At 37.5% G+C, this 27,329-nt stretch overlaps 1 protein-coding gene across 1 annotated transcript; it reads right to left on the bottom strand.

Moving 5' to 3' along the window:
- Window positions 1-1,257: 1,257 nt before the first annotated feature.
- On the bottom strand, window positions 1,258-27,050 carry LOC123940237 (cell surface glycoprotein CD200 receptor 1-like). The gene is made up of 8 exons (XM_046002802.1): window positions 26,952-27,050; window positions 21,765-21,845; window positions 12,880-12,939; window positions 9,578-9,892; window positions 9,209-9,457; window positions 4,313-4,418; window positions 3,734-3,777; window positions 1,258-2,847 (listed from the first exon to the last, which is right to left on the bottom strand). Exons 2-7 carry the CDS (start codon window positions 21,823-21,825, stop codon window positions 3,768-3,770), a joined length of 801 nt encoding a protein of 266 aa, XP_045858758.1. The 5' UTR covers window positions 21,826-21,845; window positions 26,952-27,050; the 3' UTR covers window positions 1,258-2,847; window positions 3,734-3,767.
- Between the last annotated feature and the right edge of the window lie 279 nt (window positions 27,051-27,329).

Below are 27,329 nucleotides of genomic sequence, written 5' to 3'. Positions count from 1 at the left end.
CATCACATAGAAGTTGAAGAGAGACAGATGACTACATACCCAGCAAATACTAACTAGTGAAAGGATGGACTGGGCAGCCATGGAGGTAAGGGGTTCAGATTTCCCATCAAGAGAGAATTTACCATTCACATGCAAGGAGTGCAATCAGCTGATGCCCTCTAGTTGCTAAGGCCTTCAGGATCCATTTCAGCTTCTGAGCCAAGGTCTTACACTTCCCAGCCAATGACTAAACGTTTTGCACTTCTGTTCATGAAAGATTTCTTCTTAGAAGCAATCTTTGCTCCAGGGTTTCTCATTGGTTTGGCTAAGACTTTGGCACTTCTGTGTTTGGAACTGGGGCTCTTGTATCCTGCTTCTTCCCCTTTCCTTTCACAGGTCTCATTCAGATCAGTGTCATGGTCTGAAGCCTCTCCCTTCCCTATCCTACTTCCTGCTCCTTTAATCTTTCACACATAGAACCCCTCTCTCCCAAATAACTTTTACTGCTCCTAACTCCATCTCAGCCTCCACTTCCTGACCTGATACACCTGTTTTCGTTTCTAGATTTCTCCTGATTCAGCAGGTCTAAAGTGGATTTGGTAATCTATATAATTTTTTATTTCCCCACATAATTCTCATGTTCAACCACATTTAGCACAGCTGTAGTGGAAGATTTTAATACATCTGTCTCCTGTACATCATAATTTAGTATTTCACTATCTTGAAGTCTTTATTTACATGGCTATTTTGACACATATTATCAAGGTAAGGGGCAAACACAATTTTGCTTTTTTTTGTTTTCCAGCAATACTTAAGCATATATTTTTGAACCCAGTTAACTGTGAGCCTCATCCCACCCAGAGATGGATGAAGAATTAATAAAAAGTCAAGGACATGGTTTTTTTTTTTTTGTTTTGTTTTGTTTTTTAAAGATTTTATTTATTTATTTATTAGAGAGAGAGAGAGAAACAGAGCGAGAGAGCATGAGAGGGGAGGTCAGAGAGAGAAGCAGACTCCCCACGGAGCAGAGAGCCCGATATGGGACTCGATCCCAGGACTCCGGGATCATGACCTGAGCCAAAGGCAGTCGCTTAACCAACTGAGCCACCCAGGTGCCCCAAGGACATGGTTTGATGTCTATTGTTGTGCACTGCTTAGTAATATTTATATGGGGGGAGGTTAATGGACTGGTTTGGGGGCATAGTCAGATGGTGTCAAATGGTTTGGTCAAAATTATGTGCTCAATGTGATGAGATTAGTTTACCTCCAAAAGAAACTAAGAATCTTTTTAATGATAAAGCCTAGTGTAACTAAAATGTCTGGAGGGAGGAAAACAGTGACAAAAGAACTGTCTTAAATGTATCACATGGCAAAATGGAAGAATGAATGGATTTTGTTTTACTTTCTACCATGATAAAAAATTAATGTTTTTCCTGCAGTGGAGAAGCAGACTGGTTCTTTTCATAAACTTCCATAAATAAGATATATTTTTCATAAGGTTAAAAACAATTAATATACACATTCTTAACACTGAAAAAGAAAAATTGACAGAAAATCATGTCATCCCTTCACAATTATCTTAACACAGAGACCTTATTTTACAGATACCCAAGTTCTTTACAATGCATATTCATTCATCTGCTTAATAGTCAATGAACATCTGTTATTTGTTAAATACCTCACAGTAAAATGTACATCATAAAAACACACAATTTCAATTTATCAGATCTGCAAAACTGTTAGGCTGTAGCTATCAATACCTCTATAGTAATATAATGAGTTCAGAAAGCTAATTCCTCATGTGTTCCCTCTGTCTGGTTTTATTGGTACAATTCTTATTATAATCTTACATCACATTAGTTAGTTTGTTGATTAAAAAAAGAAGTGTCAAATTGCAGAAAATAAAATAACAGTATATGAAAAGGCACATTCAAACACAGTTGATGGGAATGAAAACTGATACAATTTGAAATATCAGTCAAAATAAAAATGCACCCCTTTGACCAGGTAATTCCACTCAGGAATTCTTTTACAAATATACTCAAATAAATATAAAGAGATCTATCCACAAGAAACATTCTATGTGTTATTGTTTATAATAGCAAAACAAATAATCTAAATGTCCATCAATAGGTCTATGGTTAACTAATTATTTCATAACCATACAATGAATTTTTGTAACTATTAAAATGAATAAAACTGCTTTGCTTGAGTTCATATAGATCTCTAAGACATCATATTATTAGTAAGTATAGAACAGTATCATGGTATGTTTCCATTTGTGTCTTGACAAGCATATGGCTATATATGTAAATAGACTCACAAATGTACATACCTACCTGGGGTGTATAGACATCTGTACCCTAAAATTTTCTGGAAGATTATATAAAAGCTGTTGATTGTTCCTTCTGCATAGTTCTTTCATGAGGAAATTCAGTTTTCATTATCTACTATACTGAACAATTTGAGTATTTTATCATGAGCATTTGCTTTCTTTGTATGAATATCAATTCTTCAATATCTACCTAAAAGCAGCTAACATTCTAAAATTTTTCAGTTATATAAGGATATGAATTAAAACCCTTTAAAATGTGTCTGTCTTCTCAGAATCTTTGAAAAAGAAAAGAATCTTTGAAAAGCTAATTTCAAAATAGGTTTTCCATCCTAGAACTCTAAGAAAATCAAAGTAGTAGCTGTGCTGTATCTTTATTCATTTGTCCTGCTGTTAGATTCCAGTAACTTATGAAGAACTGTAGAGACACAGCCTTTCAAGTTCACGTTGTAATACCTGAGACCTCTTCACTTGCTCACAGTATCATGGAGTGGATTATTCTTCTCCATATAGCTGACATAAGACTGCATTTCACCCTAAAAAAGAACTCAAAGTCAAAATCAAATTCAAAAAAACCAGAAGTCATCAACTACCTATGTTTTTCTCAAAGGTACACATAGCCTTTGTATTTATATGAGTGCTTATATGTGTGTCTCTGGGCTTACATGGATATAAGAGAAAGACCGTTTTCTATTACTTTGTCAAAAAATTTCCTGATTGGGGCGCCTGGGTGGCTCAGTTGGTTAAGCGACTGCCTTCAGCTCAGGTCATGATCCTGGAGTCCCGGGATCAAGTCCCACATCGGGCTCCCAGCTCCACGGGGAGTCTGCTTCTCCCTCTGACCTTCTCCTCGATCATGCTCTCTCTAAAATAAATAAATAAAATATTTTTTAAAATTTCTGGATTACTTAAGTCTCAGTGTAAGATGATAACATTTGCTTGACAGTAGGAATGGAGAAAAATGAAGTAGTATGTGAAGTATTTCAAAGGAGAAGGTCACTTGGTAACTTACTGGTTATAAGAGATAATGGAACAGGAGAGGATTTAAGCACAAGAAGGAAATGATGATGGTATGGAGAAAAGGAAGTCAAGAATTAGAGATGGTTTCATAGCAGAGAAAAGACCAATTCAGTTTCTCCAAATGTTACAGTCCAAATTTGACATTATGTATATATATATATGTATATAATATTATGTACTATATAGGATACAGTTCTTGAAATTACAATATTGTTCAGAATTTGTAGTAGTAGTACACAGTATATAATTAACAAAATAAGCACACCTGAGTATTAGCATTATAAATTAGAATTTTTGCTTTTTAATTAAAATACTAATATTGATGTAAGTTATAAATTTCATGGCTATATTTTGACTTTGTATCTTAAAAGTTTGCAAAAATACTTTTTAATGTTATCTTACCTCCTCAACATCTGAAGTAGCTTCTGTTTTTTAATTAGCATTTTCTGCAAAAATAAAAATAAACTGGAGTGAATGTAAAAAACATCATTTTTGAAAAGTTGAGAGAACAAAAAAGTATACTATTGATGTGTGGTTTATTTTATATAGAAATCATTATAAATCGGAAATGGACTACAAGAAATAGAATGTTGCCTGCAGTTAATACACCGAAACAAGATAATTCTAGATATGGGGAATGGAAGTGGAATTATACAACAAAAGCCCAATACATGAAATAAATGTGGCACATCATTTTTGTTACATAAAATGAATTACTATAATTCTTTTCTCACATGCAGATTAGCATACAATGTCTCTACCAAGATCTTGCCCTAAATGTATCTATATCACTATACTTGTATGCCTAAGTAACCAAGTAAAATCCCTCTTGTCATTTAGAGTAGTCCAAATATGACACCTTTAGGACACGCTTCTTGATTAGGGGAGAGTTGATGTTAACATATTAATTCTACCCCATCAATTCTATATACCTTACCCCTTCCAACCCAATAAAGCTGAAGAAAAAGCATTACGGAATACCTGCAGCAACCGATTCTCCAAAGCCAAATGAATCCCACAATGACCAAGGCAACCAAAATAGAGGAGGTGATATATAAAATAGTTAAGTTTAGTGATAATTGGTCACCTGTAAACATAGACACAAAAGTGTATGGTTTAGCTGTGGTACATTCAGACAATGAAATATTATTTAGCACTAAAAAGAAATGAGCTATCAAGCCATGAAAAGACATGGAGGAAATTTAAATGCATAGCACTCAGTGAAAGAAGCCAATCTAGCAATGCTACATTCTGTATGATTCCAAGTATATGACATTCTGGAAAAGGCAAAACTATGGAGACAGTATAAAGATCAGGAGTTTCTAGAGGTTAGGGTGGAGGGAGGGATGAGTAAATGGAGCATAAAGAACTTATAGAAAGGTGCAAATGCTCTGTGTGAAACTTCTATGATGGATAGATGCCACTTCCACATTTGCTAAAACTCATAGAATGTGCACCTAGAGTGAACCATAATGTAAACCACAAACTTTGAGTGGTAATGTTGTGTTAACGTAGGTTCATCAGTTCTCACAAATGTATTAGTGTGGCATGGGTGATGTAAAGAGAGGGGGAGACCGTGTGTGTGTTGGGGCAGGGGTAATATGGGAACTCTCTGCACTTTCCACTCAATTTTGCTGTGATCCTAAAACTGCCCTGAAAACTAAATTCTAATGTGTATACATAGATATATACATATCTATGTACATTATGTACATATCTATGTATATATTTTAAAATATATATTTTATATTAAATATTAAATGAATATTTAAATATATAATATAAATATAAATCGTATAAATTCTATTTTATATATATATAACTGCAAAATAAAATATATGTTCAAGGATGTCTCAGAGTTCATGAAGTTCACTTTTGTCATTTTATTTTAAAGAGTTTGATTTATTAATAGTTCAAATCACTGTTACAATAAAATTGCTTTATTAATTCTAATTCTAGGGTGTTTAGCAAGACATCATCCTAAGTAAAGTTTTTGTGGCTTTAAGGATTCATGAATGGTGAATTCATATAGAAGAGATGTGCAGGCTAGATTTTTCAGTTAATAGCAGGGTGTTTCTCATCTCCATCATTCAGAAGTAAATGGGGAGATGTAAAGGAGGTTATTGGAAAACAACCTAATCCTGAAATCAGCTTTCTTCCAGGTCCTTGAAACTGACATGAGCGCATGGCAACAACTTTCAATCATTTATAAACTCTGGCGGTAATATCAAGCTCAGTCTGATAAAAGGAGATGTCAACAAAGGAATTGCCAGCTTTGAAAAACACAGCTTGTGTATTTAAATTCAATTTAGTTAACATCTACTGTATTATTTGTTCCAAGTGTAGAATTTAATGATTCATCAGTTGCTTATAACACCCAGTGCTCATTACATAATGTACCCTCTTTAATGCCCATAACCCAGTTACACCATTTCCCCCACCTATCTTCCCTCCAGCAACCCTCAGTTTGTTTCCTAGCATTGAGTCTCTTGTAGTTTGCCTCTTGCTGTTTTCATATTGGTTTATTTTTCCTTCCCTTCCTCTATGTTCATCTGTTTTGTTTCTTAAATTCCACATATAACTGCAATCATATATGGTATTTGTCTTTTTCTGACTGACTTTTTTATCTTAACATAATACCCTATAGTTCCATCTACGTTGTTGCAAGGGGCAAGATTTCATTCACTTTGATGGCTGAGTAACTTCCTCTCTCTGTCTGTCTCTCTCTCTCTGTATATATATATATATATATGCCACACCTTCTTTATCCATTCATCTGTCGATGGACATCTGGATTCTTTCCATACTTGAGCCATTGTGGGCATTGCTGCTATAAACTTTGGGGGGCAGGTGCCCATTTGAATCACTATGTTTGCATCCTTTAGATAAATACCTAGTAATACAATTGTGGGGTCATAGGGTAGCTCTATTTTTAACTTTTTGAGGAAACTCCATACTGTTTTCCAGAGTGGCTGCAGCAGTTTGCATTCCCACTAACAGTGTAAGAGGGTCACCCTTTCTCTGCATCCTCTCCAACATCTGTTGGTTCCTGTGTTGTTAACTTTAGCCATTCTAACTGATATAAGATGGTATCTCATTGTGGTTTTGATTTGTATTTCCCTGATGTGGAGTGATGTTGAGTACTTTTTCGTGTGTCCATTGGCCATTTCTTTGCCTTTTTGGAGAAATGTCTGTTCATGTCTTCTGCCCATTTCTTCACTGGATTTTTTTTTTTTTTTTTTTTTTTTTGGGTGTTGAGTTTCATAAGCTCTTTATAGAATTTATATACTAGTCCTTCATCTGCTAAGTCATTTGCAAATATCATCTGCCATTCTGGCAGTTGCCTTCCAGTTTTGTTGACTGTTTCCTTTGTTGTGCAAAAGCGTTTTATCCTGATTAAGTCCCAGTAGTTCATTTTTTCTTTTGTTTCCCTTGCCTTGGATGTGTCCAGCAAGAAGTTGCTGTGGCCAAGGTCAAAGAGGGGGCTATCTGTTTTCTCCTGTAATATTTTGATGGATTCCTGTCTCACATTTAGATCTTTCATCCATTTTAAGAGGCAGTGGTTCTAGGACCTGCTCCTTCTGTATCCTGAATGGGGCTAAGGGCAGCAGACAGAGGTAAGTGGAGGCTAAATTGGCTGATGTCCTCTCCCTCCACATCCTTTCAACAGTTTGTTTTTTAAACATGGCATTTCTCTCTCTTTATTTGAAAAAGGATTCTTTTTAACTTAAAATCAACAATATTGTTTTAAAACCCTATCTTGCAAATTAATCCATTCTCTTTCATTGGAAGTATAGCCACACAGGCTGAGGATGTGCCCTGCAAGGAGGCAGGGAAGAAATCCCAGCACTGGCTGAGAGTGAGTGAGACAGTCCCTTCAAGTCTAAGCATCCATAAACACGACAACATATTCTAATACCAGTTGGTCAGATTGCATACATAAGCATTTCTCTCCTCAGTTAATACTGCTAAAATCTTTTTAAAAATCACTTTAATAATGGATATTGGAAAATGGTGGTTTAAAGATATGATTTTTTTCTCTTCTCCTGTCTTAAACTTTCCTAAATTATCAATAGAAAAATTTTTTCCATAAAACTTGCAAAGACAAAGAATATGGATGAGACAAGCAGATAAAAATTTTCAACTTGTGTTTAGGTGAAAAATGAAGAGAAGGTGGCAAATAATTTAGGGTAGACTGAGTAAGAATCTTATTGCCCATAGAACACCAAGAAGACGCTAGAATAGGAAGGGCTAAATATATGAAAAAAGGGCAAATCAGGGGTGAAGCGTGACTTAAAAGTTGGAAACTCCTTTGAAGGTCTGTATTAAGAAGAGATAGGCGGCCAAGTCCACTCCCACCCTGAGCAGCCAGGTCACCATATCACCACACCTTCCTAAACTGCAAGAAACAGGAAGTTTGCCCAGAAAAGGTGAACTGGAAAGATTCCAGGGTCAAGGATCCAAACATAATGGAGGGTGGAGAGGAAGACCAGACTGAAGAGAGATATTAAAGAAAAGTCTGAGTTCTGAACAGTCTCTCTCTCTCTCTCTCACACACACACACACACACACACACACACACATGTTCCCATCTTATTTCCTACTCTCATAACACTAATGGGTTTATCCCTCTGAGACAATAGACTGCAGACTTATTTTCTGCAGAAACTGGACAATCTCAGAGAAAAGAATTTCAGATAACTAAAGAATCTATATTTTTAAAACTTTTTTTCAATTACCAATCCTTTTAGCCTACTGAAGCTAACTAGTTGACAGAACCACCCACAGAGGACATAGCTTCCAATAAGTTCATTTTTGAATGTTCACTTTGAAATTAATGGATAGCCAAGGATTACCAGAGAGTAAAGGAAAGCTTCATGCATAAAACAAAGAGATTAAAACTAGCAAATGTCTGGAAGGCAGAAGAAACTCAGATTAAACAGACATGGAATCAAACAGAGCACTGTGGGAAAGAGAGTGCCCAGGACAGTAGTTGTGTAGCAGGTCTAGTGACTACGCAGGCCAGATTAGAACAAGGGTATGTAAAACTCAAGAAGGGAAGTCTGCAAGAAAAAAAAAAAAATAGAACTGATGGATTACCCAATAAATTTGACCATGTGGAAATTAAGATTAATAGGAGATTTCTAATTTTGTCACTGAGCTTAGTAATAATTAACAATAAGTACATATATTTTTTATTTTAATTTTAAAATTTTTTAATAAACATATAGTGTATTTTTATCCCCAGGGGTACAGGTCTGTGACTCACCAGGTTTACACATTTCACAGCACTCATCATAGCACATATCCTCCCCAATGTCCATAACCCCACCACCCTCTCCCTCCCCACTCCCTCCAGCAACCCTCAGTCTGTTTTTTAAGGAAACTAAAGAGTAAAGTTTAAATCAATCATAGAGGTTATTATAATATATCCAAGAAATTCTAGGAAGAACCTAGAGTAGAAATCCCACCAAACTAAAAATATGTAAAGAAAATTTATGAGTGATTTGATCTTTCTTCTAGAAGCACAAAGATTTTTTTTTTAAATACAATTGAATTCTCCTCCTAAAACCGTAAGTATTAATTTAAAAGTACACTACACAAGCCAACTTACTGCTTGTATAGAGCGGATATTAAATTATTAAATTAGTTTTCATTTTACTTTTTTAAATAATAAACTTCATTCTAAAATCTGACTTCTGAAAATCAAATTTCTGTGTAATTCTTCTGGATATAAATCTTAATGATGGAGGAGAAGGACATAAGAAAGAGGGTGGGGAGACTATGCTAGAGTGAAATTCTTCACACTCTCCTTTTTCATTCTTCTGTAACTTCCCTGAAAGAATGAGCATACAAGCGAACACTGGAATTACTAACCTGTTTTCAGCTCTAAGAACAGACTCTTGTTGCCAGTCACATGGGAGACAGAGCAGGACACATTAGACACCTGGCGGCCCTCCCAGTGGCATGTACTCTGGACGGTCACTGTACCATTGCCCAGCGGTTCTTCCTCAGCGTGACAATCTCCCCTTGGGGTCCAGAAGATCTGTGCAGATGGCTTCCCTGCAGCTGCCCTGCACACAACAGTTCCACTGCTGTCTCGAAACAGGGTCACCTTGGGGGGCACTGCAGAGATGTGGGGGAAAATGATTCAGGCTTAACACATGGGGTATGGAATACAGAGACACATTTGATTCAGTCCCAGATCTGGATATGTGACGTACCACAATATGTCATGCTTCTTACCTAACACACAGAGGCAATATGTATGACCGAAAAGCCCATCAGGTGCAGCCACTTCACACCTGTAATATCCATCATGAGTGATGGCCACGGGGTCAATTTGAAGGGCAGGATTCTGATCAGGTCTGGACTCCCAGGATATTCTCTCATCAGTACAGTTTCTTTCACTGGTCTCATTGCTGTCTCTCCTGTAGGCTCTAGTGCAGGGAGGCTGGTCTCTGAGGCTTATTGTCCATGTTACCAGCAAAGCTGTGGAGTTGTCAGGAGGACAAAGGAGCACAGCCTTTGTATCCACAGGTACAGACAGAGAAGTGTTAGCTGGACACACACAGAAGAAGAATGATGAAAGAAAAGCTTGATTAAAAACACTTCAAGTGTTCCATTTTCCACAACATATTGCATAAAGTGTACTAAAACATGACTTTGCTGGTCATCCTATTCCAAAATACTAGGCTTATGTAAAAAAATTAAACATACACAAAATGTGTATAATGCATTAAACCTAATCCAAAGATGAACCTGTTTTTTTCCTATATTTATATTATTAGATAAGCTACATTTATTATATGTGTGAAAAATATTTTAAGGGCTTAAAATAGTCTCGAGTTTTATTGAAAACAAACAAGAAAACACAATATAAATTAAAGGACAAAGTCATCTAAGTCTAATCCTTCAGTCTAAGAAACTATTAGACTTATCTTATAACTCATGCTCCTTCCACAGAAAGTGGAGAAATTGGTGATGTGCTTTTCTCCTCCTAAGTTTTGATCAAGAAAGTAAATCAGTAGTATCAGAATGAAATGCCTATACCAAAGGGTACTCCTTTGGACAAACACAAAGAAAAACTATCAGTGGCATTCAGGTTGAACAAACTGGACTTTCTTAAACTATTCTTTATTTGGAGATTCACAAAGTCAGTAAAATCAACAAACCAAACTTCCTTCCTTCCTTCCTATTCTGTCACACAGTCCAGCCTGCCTTCCTTCCTTCCTTCCTTCCTATTTAGTCACACATATACTGCCAAACAGTCCAACTGCGAACTTTGTTTACAGATCTTGCTTATGTTTTACCTAATTATGAGGATTAAATGAAGAAGGTTACTGCTTTTGCCCATCTTCAGTGTAAAAAGTTAACCCTGAAACCTACAATTGTTCTCCAATCTAGAAGCTCCAGCTCTCCCATAAACACTCATAATGCATCCATTACTGACTTTGCTGAGAGAGGATTAGGGGCGTCTGTTAAGACACACCTTCAACCCAGATGAGTGGCAGCGAGCTCATCACCTTAATAGGAGCAGAGCCAGCTGAGGTGAAGCAAAGTTGTTATGTGGATGAAATTCCTAATGCTAAACTGTGAATGTGAGGTCTCTCCTCTCCTCTCCTCCTTTGGTTCATTTGCCTCTTCTGTGATGTACTCAAGCCCTTGCATTTCACAGACAAATCAAGATCCCATAGCTATAGGAAGCAAGTGGGGATAGATTTTAGAGTAGATCTGAGAGGCAGTTAAATCCATGCTCCTTCCCCCACTGCAAGTGTGTCCCTACCCCATGCACAGGGAACCTGCAACATGGCCAAATCTTAGAAGCCAGCAGCAACACAGGGGCCTGGAGATCAGCTAAAGGTGGGTGTGGGTGAGCACACAGGTGCCCAAGGGCAGGATGCTGATGATGAACCCAGAAAGAGAAGAGGCTGGTGAGGAACATGTTGAGAGCATTCTTTTGTCTTCTGGGGAATTAGCACTTCATCTTATGAATAGTCCATGTCTTTAATATTTTCCATGACACTTATTTTCAAGATCTGACTCTATTCTTAAAAGGAAACTGTGGGTTGATCAAATAAACATACACATTTTAAACGTGGGTCCAAGAATGAGGATCCTGCCCACCATGTGTACTCCAGTTCTTTCTCCTTGCTCTGCTCTGTGACCCTCCAGCATTCCTCCTTCACTCTCAATGAGACTTCTTACCTGATTGCTGTTATTCACCTTTTCCTAATCCTCTTCTTCCTCTTTTCATACCTGTTGTGATAATTTGCCAATGCCCAGTCCCTCCCCTACACTCAATGGGTTGGCACTTGTCCAACAAATATAATCTCCACACAGCCCTGTGATCAGATATGGTGACCCCTCACCTCTGTTTTCACAGAGGGGAAGCAGGTAGATTCTCATATTTGCTCCAAAACAGCAGCGATGTCCCAGTGTTGCTGCATCCTGTGTCTCTGACTCCCCTCCAGTCTCCTGCAGCCTTCTGCACACAGAAAAATCCCTTTTCCTTTCTCTTCTCACTGCCATACCCGACTTTAAGACTCCATCACCACACCTGGGTTACTACAGAAGACTCCCACCATCTTCTCTGTCTCAGAACTCTCCTCAGCTCTCACCTTACCTTGCAGCAGGTCCAGGATTCTGTAACACAGGAGTGATCCCCTCCACTCTGACACCCTTCAGAGCTCTCTCTCTGCCTGAAGACAACACTGACACGTCTTTGTGCTGGCTTTGAAAACCCTCTTTTTCAAATGGACTCACCTTGGCAATCTTGTCGCCCCCACACTTGAGAAAGGCAACAGCAAGCATGACTGCATATCTAGGTCTTCCCTCAATGGTCCTTGCAGTCTGGGATGCCTGCACAGCACTTCTGTCTACGAAAATGTTGCTCTTCCTTTAAGAGCCAATTCACATGCTGCTTCCTCCTTGAAGCCTTCCCAGAGCCTTGGTGCTCACACTCCCTTCTCTACATTCCCAGCACACTTGATGTGAGGGCTTATCTCCCCTACTTTATATGTCATCTGTGTTTATTTCTGGGCTCCCCACAAAACTGAGGCTCTTAGGGCGCTCTGGCAGTCTAGCTCACCTTGCTCATCTCTGTGTTCCCCACAAAGCCTGGCAAAGGGCCTGATAGAGAGAGCTCCAAAATCTTCACATGGAATTGAACTGCCTTGGGGGAGGATGATGGGTCCCCCACATTGCAGCATTTAGATCACCATAGTCTTCAACTGGGCTCAGGACTGGCCTCATGACCAGACCATCAGATATATTTCTCCTTTTTTTAAGGTTTTATTTATTTGACAGAGATCACAAGTAGGCAGAGAGGCAGGAAGAGTGAGAGGGAGAAGGAGGCTCCCTGCCGAGCAGAGAGTTCAACTCAACTCGGGGCTAGATCCCAGGACCCTGAGACCATTACCTGAGCTGAAGGCAGAGGCTTTAACCCACTGAGCCATCCAGGTGCCCCCAACAGATATATTTCTAAAGAAGTTCCATGCTTCTCCCCTTTAGTACTGGTCTCTAGAAAAAATTAAAAATCACTTTACCTTCTGCAGGAAGTGTGAGGCTTCTCTCCTTTCCTTTCACAGATGAACTAAATGTCGAAGCTAGAAAATATTCAAAGAAAAGTAAAAAAATCAATTTTAGGTGCCTAAAAGGAGTACAAGCCCGTATGTATCCACAAATCTTACAGATATCATGATAGAACATCAGTTAACTGTAACTAATTCCATAAAAAGCATTGCAAAACAAAAATTAGAAGTTATTCCATCATTAAGTGGAAAAAACATGTTAACACTTTAAAATTACATTATAATTTATTTTTTTAAAAAAAGATTTTATTTATTTATTTGACAGAGAGAGAGAGACCACAAGTAGGCAGAGAGGCAGGTAGAGAGACAGGAGGAAGCAGGCTCCCTGCTGAGCAGAGAGCCCCACGCAGGGCTCGATCCCAGGACCCCGAGATCATGACCCGAGCTGAAGGCAGAGGCTTAACCCGCTGAGCCACCCAGGCGCCCCTACATTATAATTTCTTAATCAGTAATTTCCCATTTATGGGACACTATGCTGTATACTTGACCACCATTTTCTCCAAGGTAACCCTGCTCCCACTTCTTTCCTAGCCACTGGTTTGGCCCATTATGAGCCAGGCTGAGTAGTGATTTCTCCAGGTGCCATACCCAGGATTAAAGTTGTTTAATCCAGTGATGGGCCTCACCTAGCTTCACAAATGAGATTGCTTTCAGGAAAATTTGGAACCAGATTGAGAAGAATAGTTCATTCCTTTTACCCCATTTTTCCTACTGTGACTGTTAATTTTATGTGTCAACCTGTCTTGGACACAGTTCCCAGGTATTCAGTTAAACAATATTCTAGATGTTTCTGTGAAAGTAATTTTTAAAATAAGATTAACATTTAGATGAGTAGACATTCAGTAAAGTAAATTACCCTCCATTTGTGAGTGGGCCTTGTCCAATCAGTCGAAGTCCTCTAGTGAAAAAAGAGTGGCCTCCTGGGAAAGTGAATTCTAAAGCATACTGCCTTCAGACTCAAACTTCTGTGCTCTCTGGGTCTCTAGCTCTGGCCCACCCTGCAGATTCTGGACTTTCCAAGGCTCTGCAATCATGTGAGCCAATTCTTTAAAATCAATCTCTTTTTTCTCACCCTCAATTCCTCCTCCATCCTTCTTCCTCTCTCTCTCCCCATCTCTCTCTCTGTTATTCTGTTTCTCTGAGGAACTGATTAATATACTCATCTTGGGAAGAATGAACAAGAAGCAGAAAGATAGATAATGATACTCCTCACCTCACTGGTTTCTAATTCCATAGTTCCTGAGATCCACAAACATTCCTTCACTTAGGCTCTACAAAGTTTTCTGAGAATCAAAGTACTCCTAATGTACTTCAAATCCAGGTTCTGAAAAATTCTGTATTGAAGTAATTTTTGTAGAAACTTTTTTTTTGAAACTATGATTTATTCTGTGGAATAATCTGTGTGTGCATGAGAAGAATGTGTTGGAAGGAATGTTCTGTACATGTCTGTTGGGCCATTGGGTCTACAGTGTTGTTCAAGTGCACTACTTGTGATTTTATGATTAAGTGATTTTATGTCAGAATGATCTATCCATTTTTCAGTGTAGGGTATTACCGTTCCCTACAACCCTGTGTTGTTGTCTATTTCTCCTTCAGTTCTGTTACTATCTGCCCTACATATTTAGGTGCTCCGATGTTGGATGCATAAATATTTACAAGTGTTACATCATCTTGATGAATTGACTCCTTTACCATTAGATAGTGACCTTCTTTGCCATTAGTTACAGTTTTCGACTTAAAGTCTTTTTTCTTTTACGTATATATGGCTACCTCTACTCTCTTTTGGTTTTCATTTGCATTGAACACCTTTTTGCATCTCTTCACTTTCAGCCTAGTGTATCCATAGAGCTAAATAAAGTCAGTCTCTTACAGGTAGCATATTGTTGACTCATTATTTCATCTGTTCAGACACTATGTACCTTTTGATTAGAGAACTTAGTCTGTTTATATTAAGATAACTGGTAGATATGTACTTAACATTGCCATTTTGTTCTTTGTTTTCTCACTGCTTTGAAGTCCCTTAATTATTTTCTTCCTCTCTTTCTGTTCCTTCGTGATTTGCTGGTTTTTTGTAGTGGTATGCTTTGATTTCTTTTTCTATATCTTTTGTGTATTTACCAGATGTTTTTCTTCATAGTTACTGTGAGACTTACATAAAACATTTTGGAATAAGGATGCCTCAGTGGTTCAGTCAGTTAAGCATCCAAATTTAGATTTGGCTTAGGTCATGATCTTAGGATCCTGAAATTGAGCCCTGCGTCTAGTTCCACAATCAGAGGGAAATTTGCTTGATATTCTTTCTCCCTCTCCCTCTACCCCTCCCCCAGCTCATGTTTTCTGTCTCTCTCTTAAATGAATAATTTTTTATAAAACTACCTTGGACTTATTTTAAGCCAATTATAACTTAGTGCCTTGCATATAATACTGAATACTTTTACTTCTCCTTTCCCCAATTTTTATGAATGTCACAATTTACATATTTTTAATTTGTGTAATCACTAACAGATTATTATAGCTATAATTATTTTTAATGCTTTTCTTTTTAGCATTTGTACTAGAGTAAAAAGTGATTTATGTACCACCATTACAGTATTAGACTATTCTGAATTCAATTATAAATTTGATTTTATTAGTGTGTTTTATTGTCTATATGTCTTCACTATGCTGATTAACATCCTCTCATAACAATTGAAAAGCTCTGTTTAGAATTAATTTTAAGCAAGTCTAGTACTGATGAATTCCATTTACTTTGTTTTTTTCTAGGAAAGTCTTCATCTCACCTTTATGTCTGGTTTGCCAAGTAAACAGGATTTTTTTTTTTTTTTTTTTGAGTATTTTGAATTTATCAACCCACTCTCCTGGTCTGCAAAGTTTCTGCTGAGAAAGATGTTAGTTTTATGGGGCTCCTTTATATGTGACCAGTCACCTTTCCCCTTCCCCATTCAAGTCTCTCATTTCCATTTGAGTATATATAATGTGTATCAGTGAAATTTTGTTGTTGTTGTTGTTGTTGTTTTTAGGGGTAATGTAAGATTTTTTTAATTTATTTGAGAGAGAGAGAGAGCACAAGCACACGGAGTAGCAGAGGAAGAAGAAGCAGGCTCCCAGGACCCTGAGATCATGACCTGAGCTGAAGGCAGACACTTAACTGACTGAGCCACTCAGGCACCCCTCAGCGAAGATTTCTTTAGGTCAGTGAAGTTCTTTGGGCTTCATGGATCTGGATGTTCATTCCCCACAGGGAAGCTGTCTCTTGTTATCACTTTAAATTAGTTTTCTGTTCCTTTCTCTTTTATGCTTATCTGGGGTTCCCATGCCTATATTATTTTGCTTGTTGGTATTTCATAAGACCTGCAGACTTTCTTCACTCACTTTCATTCTTTTAGTTTGTTTGCTTTTCATCTCTTAGTAGATGGTTTCAAATTATGTCCTTTTTTTAACATTTTATTTATTTATTCATGCAAGACAGAGGGGAGAGAGAGGCAGAGGCAGAGGGAGAAGCAGGCTCCCCAGGGGAGCAGGGAGCCCACCACAGGACTTGGTCCCAGGATCCTGGGATCATGACCTGAGCCAAAGGTAGATGCCCAACCAGCTGAGCCACCCAGGCACCCTCAAATTATGTGTTTGTGTTCACTAATTCTCTCTTCTACTTGACAAATCTGTTGTCGAAGTTCTCTATTGAATTTTTCAGTGCAATCATTGTATTATTCAGCTCCAGAATTTGTGTTTGGTTCTTTGTCATGATTTCTATCTCTTCCTTGAACTTTCCCTTTGTTCATGTGTTATTTTCTAGATTTTGTTTAATTGTCTATCTGTGTTTTCTTGTAGCTTACTGAGCTTCTTTAACTAGAATTATTTTTTAATTCTTTGTCAGACATACAGATCTCCATTTCTTTGAGATCAGGCACTGGAGCTTTATTTTGTTCCTTGAGTGGTATCATGTTTCCTTGATCTTTTGGAAGATTTGCATTGTTAGTGTCTTCACATTTGTAGAAGCTGTCATTCCCCACCCCCCCACCCCCGCCCAGTCTTTACTGATTGGCTGCTTCAGAAAAAGATCTTCACCTGTCAGCCCAACTAGAGATTCTAGGGGGTCTCTCAGACTGTTCCTAAAGAGGCACACCTTCTCCATTCCCCCTGGATCCTTCAGGGTGGAACTCTTAGGATTACATGTCTCCTCTCAATCCCACAAAAACAGACAGAATTCTGAAATCCTGCCATTTATGAGTATGGTTTGCCCTATATAATCAAATCAAGGGTAAATGAGTTTCTTAGTTTTGCCTGCTGCAACAAAAACACCATAGAGTGGCTTAGATAACAAACATTTTTTTCTCACAGTTCTAGAGGCTGGGAAGTCGAAGACAAAAGCAGTGGCAGATATGTTGTCCAGTGATAGCCCACTTCCTGGCTTGTAGACAGCAACCTTCTCACTTTATTCTCACATGGGAGGGCCAAAGGGGGAGAGAGAAAAAGAAAGCTCACCTGGGTCTCTTCTTATAAATGTCCTAATCTGGAAGCTTCACCATTATGACATAATTACTTCCTAAAACTTCCATCTCCAAATAACATCATGGAGATTAGGTTCCAACATATGAATTTTGGCATTCAGTCCATAGCAGTGAGTAAAGACTTATGTTAGTTGCCATAATGGAAAATGATGATCTTTCACCATGTTTTTATACTCAAACCAGTTCTCAGACTCAAACCAACACAATTATGAGCTCACATTCCAAAATTTAAAAACCAGGAAAAAACAAACAACCATAAAAGCAGATAATGTACTTTCTAAAAGATTTTAAAAAATTTTTTTTGTTGTAGGGGGAAGGACAGAGGGGGAGATGGAAAGAATCTGAAACAGACCCCATACTGAGTACATAGCCCAACATCGGGCTCGATCCCACCACAGAGAGATCATGACCTGAGCCAGAACCAAGAGTCAGATGCTTAACTGACTATGTGACCCAGGTGCTCCTAGATAATGTACCTTTTATTGGCTGCCCTCTCTTTTTCCTAAAGAGATGAATAAGATTCAGAACTTCAGAGTTTGGAATTATTGAATATAGGGTATAAATTAAATGTGTTGAGAATGTTTAAAGAAATAAAAGAACAAATATATATGTCCCACCTGTCCTCCCAAAAGCCCTAGGCAGATTAAGAGAACACAACAGAGTTCAATTTACTCATTGTCTACTTTCTCAAACTGGAAAACTAGGATGAAGAACAAACATAAAGGATATGAGAAAGGGGAATTTCAGAAAGTCCTAGATAACATCTTCTTCCAATACAAAGTAGTTTCAGCTCCATAAAAAAATCTGTTGTTTAGTGTAGTTGTCTTTATAAATTATCTCAGCTAGATCTTCTGCATAAACTTGTTACAGCTTCTACATCGACATATCCTGCTTTACCATGTACATCTATGTTATGGAAATAGCTTCTTTCCTTAAACCTCATGAACTAACACCTGCTAGCTTCCCACTTTTCTTTTGCAGCTTCCTCAGCTCCTTCCACCTCCACAGAATCAAAGAAAATTAGTGCCTTGTTCTATAGTGGGCTTTGGTTTGGGAAATGTTGGTCTTCTTTCCAGGCCACTGAAATTTTCTCCTTATCAGCAATAAGGCTCTTTCACTTTCTTATCATTAGTGTATTCACTAGAGTAGTGCTTTTGATTTCCTTCAAGAATTTTTCCTTCACATTCACAACTTGGCTAAATACTTAGCACAAGAAGCACAAATAGCTTTTGATCTATCTCAATTTTCAACATGTCTTCCTCACAAAGCTTAACACTTCTAACTTTTGATTTAGTGAGAAATATATGACTCGTCCTTTCACTTGAACATCTAATGGTCATTGTGAGGTTATCAATTGGCCTAATTTCAACATTGTTGTGTCCTAGGGAAGAGGGAGGCCCAAGGAAAGGGAGAGAGAGGGAGGGAATGGCCAGTGAGTGGAAGAACCATAGCACACACAGGTATCACTTAAGTTCACCAACTTCTACAGGCATGGTTAGTGACATGGTGAAACAATTACAATAGCAATATTAAAGACCACTGATCATAGATCACCACAAAAAATGTAATATAATAATAAAGTTTCAAATATTGCAAGAATTGCCAAAATGTAACCCAATGAGGCAAAATGAACAAAGGTTGTTGGAAAAATGATGCTAATACCCTCCATACAGGGTTGCCACAAACCTTCATTTACTAAAACCACAATGTCTGTGAAGTGCAATAAAGTGAAACACAATAAAACAAGATATGCCCATATACCTAATAAGAGCTTCAAAATACATGAAGGAAAGTTGACAGAATTTAATAAAAAATACTGTAGCAGAAATGAAGAATGTCTTTGATGAGCTTATTTATAGATGGGATATGGCTGAGGAAAGAATCTCTAAACTAGAGAGTATATCAATAGAAACCACCAAAACTGAAAAGCAAAGAGAACACACACACACAAACACAGCAAAACACAAACAAACAACAACAACAACAAAACCAGACAGCATATCCAAGGACTATGGGACCACTATGAAAACATGTAAACACATGTAGTGGGAAAATCAGAAGGAAAAGAAAGAGAGAAAGGAAGACTAGAAATATCTGAAGAAATGACTGAGAATTTCCTTAAGTTACTCAGATACCAAACCAAAGTTCTGGGAAGGTTCGAGAATACCAAGCAGAATAAATGCCAAGAAAACCTTAGACCTGTCATATTAATTGAAACTACAGGAAATCAAAGATAAAGAAAAAATTGTGAAAAAGGCCAGAAAAACAAAAGATCTTATAAAAGAACAAAGATGAGAATTATATCCAACTTCTCCTAAGAAATCAGGCAAGAAAAAAGAATAAAATAAAATATTTAACATTGTGTGTCAACTCTACTTTAAAAAAAAAGACGAAGAAAAAAGAAAAATGTAAACTAAATTCTTAAAGTTCTCTGTAGCAATAGGGACACTGTTTTTCACTAAAAAAAAAAAAATTTTTAAATGTTAATAGGATAAAACCTCACCACACTAGAATTCTGTACCCTAGAAAATTACCTTCTCTTCTAAAAGTATGGAAAAATGAAAGTCTTTCTCAAACAAACAAAAATTGAGGTCAGTTGATTCCAGTGGACCTGACTTGCAAAAAATGTTGGTTTCAGGAACACGACAAGGGTGTCCACTCTCACCACTGTTCAACATAGTATAGAAGTGCTAGCAACAGCAATCAGACAACAAAAAGAAATACAAGGTATTCAAACTGGCAAAGAAGTCAAACTCTCTTCCCAGATGACATGATACTTTATGTGGAAAACCCAAAAGACTCCACCCCTAAACTACTAGAACTCATACAGCAATTCAGTAATATGGCAGGATACAAAATCAGTGCACAGAAATCAGTTGCTTTCTTATACACTAACAATGAAACTATAGAAAGGGAAATTAGAGAATCAATTGCATTTGCAATAGCACCAAAACCCATAAGATGCCCTAGAATAAACCTAACCAAAGAGGTAAATTATCGATACTCAAGGAACTACAGAATACTCATGAAAGAAACTGAAGAAGACACAAAAAGATAGGAAAACATTCCATGCTCATGAATCAGAAGAATAAACATGGTTAAAATGTCTATGTTGCCCAGAACAATCTATACTTTCAATGCCATCCCGATCAAAATACCACTGGCATTTTTCAAAGTGGTGGAACAAACAATCCTAAAATTTGTATGGAACCAGAAAAGACCTCAAATCGCTAAAGAAATATTGAAAAAGAAAAACAAATCTGGGGTATCACATTGCCTGATTTCAAGTTCTATTACAAAGCTGTAATCATCAAGACAGTATGGTACTGGCACAAAAACAGACACATTGATTGATCAAACAATAGAGAGCCCAGAAATAGACATTAACAGGTTTTAATTACACTCTTTTCAATTACATCCTTTTGTTGCCATCTGTTTCCTGCCATGTCTAAATATTTCTCTAGCATTTGTCATGAGTCAAATCTGTTATTCACTGTCTTTTGAGTTCTCCCCAATGTTCCCTCCTCCCTCCCAATTTCTTTCACTTTTTCCTCACCTTAGATTCCCAATTTTCTTTCTCCTAAGAACTGGTTCTTTTCTCTCATAACTCGACATAATATGGAAATGTGGAAGCCACTCTTTCTCAGAAAGTTTTGGAACTTCTTTGGAATGATGGCAAGGAAACACAAAATGGATTCAACTTTATTTTCACCTGCCTATGACTGCTCTAAATTTAGTCACTCTACTCATTTCTTCTACCTGTTCATGTTTCAGGATAAGATCCATCATATAAAGTGTTCTGGTGTCAGCTTGAAATTATTGACTTTGAATAATCATTTATATATTCTTATATTCTCTGACCCTCATTTTCTAAAACAAAATTACCCATTCACTTTTTGTGGCTATTTTAAAATTTAACAACCCCAAAAAGAAACAGGATTTCCTTCTTAACCTGTGTGCTAGAAATATTAGAAATATCAAAGGAGAAAAAAATAATTACACATTAATAAATATAAGGTTCAAAAACCAAGATTTCAAGGAGACAAAAGAATACAAACCAAGAAACTGGAGGAAACACTACATTTTGTCTAGTCACACAAGTTCAGTTTCACTCCATTCCAGGGTCCCCAGTATTTCCCTGGGCTCAGCTAGACAACTAGTCAGTGCATGAATGACATAAGGTAAATATGAAGGTTTGCCAAATAATATACAAATTAATCACTGCTACTAGAACAAATTAGAACACATTTCATGAGTGGCTAAAGAGCAATCTTGGCACTATCGAAGTATAGCTTTACATTTTGCTAAAAAATATCACAGTATCAGACTTACCAGATACCAGGATGTTGACGGACATCAGTACCCTCAAAGCTGAAGTCCCCAGAGTATGCATTTGGAGTGATTAGCTGCCGACTGACCAAGGACAGGAAATCTCACTGAGTTTTGTTGAGTGATAAACCAAAAAAGCCAATACTTAGGATTCATTGGTTCTTCCACAGTGCTGAAGTGACACGCAATTTATTTAGAAAGTAGCATTTCAGGAAACATAAATTACATGTGGAAAAATGCAAAAATATTTAGTGTAAAGCTTGATGAATTTTTACATATGTATGAATTCAGATAATGACCTCCAAAACCAAGGTAAGACCATTACACTATTCAAAATTTTCTTTCTTGCTCCTTCTCTGTCAATAGCCCTTCTCCAGAGAGAAACACTGCCCTGACATCTATCACCATTTTGCCTAAATATAAATGAAGCTGTTCCCATAGTTATTTTTTATAACACTGTACAGTGTTTTTTTGGTCTGACCATGCCATAATTTATTGATCCATTTTGCTGTGGACTTGGATTTTTCAGTTCAAAAATAACACAAATGAAACTTCTATGAGCATTTCTGTTTTGTACATACCTTTTGGTCTGCTTATGCATTTAATGGTACATTAAACAAAATTCTTTGGATGAGAATGCTAATACTGTAATGCACTACGTGTGTTCATGGAGAAAGGTGGATGCACTTAGAATCCTGTCTGCAAAGCCTGTGTGTGATGGCAGGTCTGCTGAAGTACTCCATGGGTAGTCAAGTAAGCGTGTATTGTGTCCCTTTGGAGAAGAAGGAAAACTGAGAGCTGTTGAAATAAGCACTGAATGAAACATACTAGATGATATTACTAATTTTAATAATGTTGGATATTGGACATGTGGCCTTTAATGGATGTAGCAATGTATTAAGTTTGCAATAATCTACCATGAGGAACCATTCATTCTTCGCAGATTTAAGAACCAGGCAAATTAAGCTGTCCAATGCAGAAACAGTGGGAATAATCACCTATTTATTGATTAGGTCTTACAGAATGTTTAATCTATCAGGGGACTGTTTTAACTTGCATTGAGCCATATTAACTATCTTTCTTTTTTTTTCTTTTTTTTTTTTTAAAGATTTATTTATTTGACAGAGACCACAAGTAGGCAGAGAGGCAGACAGAGAGAGAGGAGGAAGCAGGCTCCCCACCAAGCAGAGAGCCCAATGCGGGGCTCGATCCCAGGACCCTGGGAACATGACCTGAGCTGAAGGCAGAGGCTTTAACCCTCTGAGCCACCCAGGCGCCCCCATATTAACTATCTTCACTGAAGGTCACCAGGTCCCATTTTGTTAAATTTAATTGATGACATAATTAATTCATTAATATTTTATTACTTATTGTATCAGAGTGTGTATGGCTGCTATTTTAGTCTGTCTGGGCTACTACAACAAAACAATATAGGCTGGGTGACATATAAACAATAGAAATTTCTTCCTCATACTTGTGTATACTGGGAAGTCTAAAAACAAGTCACCAGTACATTCAGTACTGCTGAAGACCCGCTTTCTAGTTCATAGACCAATTTTACATTGCATCCTCACATGGTAGAAGGGAAGAGCTAACTTTCTAGGACTTCTTTTCTAAGGACATTCATCTCATTCATGAAGTCTCTGTCATTATGATCTAATCAGACCCCAAATGCCACACCTCCAAATACTGCCTCTTGGAAAAACTGGTTTCAATATATAAATTTGGATGAGGGAGACACAAATATTCAGTCTACAGTAGACTGAAAACAGAACTTAAGGGTATTCCCCGGAAAGTGTGCCTCAAGTGGCCTATCACTCCCACTGCTGTAAGGTGGCTGCCACCTGGGCTAGTATCTAGCCAGTTTAGCAATTGAGGACTATTGTTTGTTTTTATTAACCTTCCAAAACCAAGAAAATCTGAGTAAGGAGAGACATGGAAACCACCAGAAGACACAGCAGCAAGCTGCAGGGTTAAAGCTCCCACTTACCAACAGGCAACAGTTCCTTCTCAAACTTTTCTCCTGGTGGTTTGGAGTCAATTAGTAAGCCAAGAACAGATCCCAGGAAGCTATGCAAGAATCATGGTGATGCTTTCTTGCTCACAGTGACAAAAGTTTTATAAGATTGAAAAGTTTTTTATTTTGATGGTGGGACACAACAAATGATACTCAGCATAGAAAAAAGGCAGACTCTCTGTGACAATCCCATATGAAAGAAGGCTGACTACAGGGTCACACAGAGGATGAACTAGGTTCAGGGTAACAGTGAGAACTGTAGGGAGAAGTTTGTGTATGGCAAGTAGAGCAGAGTTAACTAGATTTCCTGATTTCCCACACATTAACTACTTTGCTCTTTTAAAAAAATTATTATATTTAAATTCAATTAATTAACATATCATTAGTTTCAGATAGAGTTCAGTTATTTATCCATTGCATGTAACACCCAATGCTCATTACATCAGGTACCCTCCTTAATGCCCATCACCCAGTTACCTCAACACCCACCTCCTCCCCCTCAGCAACCCTCAGTTGCTCTAGTTAAGAGTGATTATGGTTTGTCTCTCTCTCTGATTTCATCTTATTTTTTTTCTCCCTTCCCTTATGTTCATCTGTTTTACTTTTAAACTCCACATGAGTGAAATCATGTGATAAATTTCTTTGACTGATTTATTTCACTTAGCGTAATATTCCCTAGTTCAATCCATGTCATTACAAATGTAAGATTTCATTTTCTTTGAGGGTTGAGTAATATTTATATCTATATATATCTATGTATAGATATATATAGATATATGTATCTCACACTTTCTTTATCCAGTCATCTGTCAGTGGACATCAGGGCTTTTTCCATATTCTAGCTATATAGACATTGTTGTTATAAACATTGGTGTGCAGGAGCTCCTTCAGTTTACTGTATCTTTAGGGTAAATACCTAGTAATGCAGTTGCTGGGTCATAGGGTAGCTCTGTTTTTAACTTTTTGAGGAACCTCTATACTGTTTTCCACAGTGGCTGTACTAGTTTGCATTCTCCCCCAACACTGTAAGAGGGTTCTCTTTTAGCCACATCCTTACCAACATTTGTCATTTCCTGACTTGTTAATTTTAGCCATTCTGACTGGTGTGAGGTGCTATCTAACTGTGGTTTGGTGTTTTTTTTTTAAGATTTTATTTATTTATTTGTCAGAGAGAGAGACAGAGAGAGAAAGATCACAAGTAGGCAGAGAGGTAGGCAGAGGCAGAGGGAGAAGCAGGCTCCCTGCCGAGCAAGGAGCCCGATATGGGACTCGATCCCAGGATGCTGGGATCATGACCCGAGCCAAAGGCAGCCGCTTAACCAACTGAGCCACTCAGGCGTCCCTATCTAACTGTGGTTTTGATTTGTATTTCCTTGATACCAAGTGATGTAGAGCATTTTCTCATGTATCCTTTGGCCGTTTGTATGTCTTCCTTAGGGAAATGTCTGTTCATGTCTTCTGTCCATTTCTTGACTGGATTATTTGTTTTTTGGGTGTCGAGTTTGATGAGTTCTTTATAGACCTGGATACTACCCCATTATATAATAAGATGGAATGGGATATTTGCAAATAAGACATTTGCAAATGTATTTGCAAATATTTGCAAATACAAGATATTTGCAAATAAAAGATATTTGCAAAAAGACAACCTACAGAATGGGATATTTGCAAATGTCTTATTAAGACATTTGCAAATGTATTTGCAAATATTTGCAAATACAAGATATTTGCAAATAAAAGATATTTGCAAAAAGACAACCTATAGAATGGGATATTTGCAAATGTCTTATTAAGATAAGATTCATCAAGATAAAAATCTTTTGCACAGCAAAGGAAACAGCAAAATCAAAAGACAACCTACAGAATGGGATATTTGCAAATGTCTTATTAAGACATTTATTATTTGCAAATACAAGATATTTGCAAATGTCTTAATAAGACATTTGCAAATATCCCATTCTGTAGGTTGTCTTTTGATTTTGCTGTTTCCTTTGCTGTGCAAAAGATTTTTATCTTGATGAATTGGCTAATTTGAATAATTTCATGGGCTCCAGGGCATAAGGGCTGTTCCTAGTTGTCTGGTGTTGGTCCTGGGACAATTAAGGCAAGTGCATGGTGTCCCAGAGTGGGAATTCTAACAAGGAAGTTGTCTTAGTCCACTAGGGCTACTATAGGAAAATATCACAAACTTAGTACCACAAACTTAGTACTTAATCAAGTGTTTAAGAAGGGGAACTAACTGGCTTCTAGTCAAGGCCTCGAAACTAAGTAAAAACAGCATTAAGAAAACTCTGTCAAATAGATCTCAGAAAGAAGCAACCCTGCTGACACCATGATCTTGGACTTCTAGCTTTCAGAACTGTGACAGAGTATTTTCTGTTGACTCGGCCACTTAGTTGTGGTACTTTGTTAAGGCAGCCCTAGAAAACTAATACACTTCCAAGCTAATAGTGCCATTTTCATTCCTACCATGCAGAGAGCCAGTCACACACATCCTCACCACATCTTCCAGGACAATTTGCTGCTTCTTACATCTCAACTGAGATTAGCTACAATTCAAGTGGTCAACAGCCATGCGGCTTCCAACTAACATATAGGACATCATCATCCAAGAGCATTATTTGTGTTGTTATGGTCATTATGATGCTCTAAAATTTTTTGACAAAGGAACAAATATACTTAATCCTTTCTCAGAACTTGAGAATATTGCAAAAAAATTATTCTGATATCTTTCAACATAAAATTTTAAATGGTAGAGATGCAGTTCATAAAACAGCCATCAAAATATACATAAATTCTGAATTCTTATGTAATTATTTACTCAAAATTTGCAATAGAACCTAAAGGAGTTTATGCATGACTTTGGTAACAACAGAGTGAAGAAGAAGAAGAAGGTGGAGGAGGAGGAGGAGGGGAACGAGGAGGAGGGGGGAGGAGGAAGGGGAAGAGGAGGAGGGGGGAGGAGGAAGGGGAGGAGAAAAAGAATATGGAGAGGGAGGAGAAGGATAAGAAAGAAAATTCCCTTCTCTTTAAGTTCCCTTAAAGTTTCTCTCTTTTTTTTCTCTCTCTCTTCCATATGCTACAGGTAACTAAAGTGCATTTATCAATCACTTTTACAATCAGTTGTCTTAGTCCACTAGGGCTACTATAGGAAAATATCACAAACTTAGTACCAGCAGGGTTCTGGTGAGGCTTCTCCTCCTCGCAAACAAACAGCTGCCTTCTCATCATGTTTTCAGATGACTTTCTTCTGTGTATGTGCTTGAGTGAAATATGCTTCTGGTGTCTGTTCTTCCTTTAAGAATAACAGTTAAATTAGATTAGGACCCCATCTTTAAACCCACATTAAAGACCTACTTCTTAACACAGTCCCACCAATGATAGGACTTCAACACACCTACTGCCATAACACAAACTTGTGATGAAAACTTTCAGAAAAATAGCAATAAAGGAAACTTCCCCATTTTGATAAAGGGCATCTATAAAAACCTACATCTCTCCCTATAATTAATTGTTGAAGACTGGATGTTTTCCAACTTAAGTAGTGAACA

Source organism: Meles meles, chromosome 4 (genome assembly GCF_922984935.1).
Source record: "Meles meles chromosome 4, mMelMel3.1 paternal haplotype, whole genome shotgun sequence".
Taxonomy (NCBI): Eukaryota; Metazoa; Chordata; class Mammalia; order Carnivora; family Mustelidae; genus Meles; species Meles meles.
This window is presented reverse-complemented; position numbering and strand designations above follow the sequence as displayed.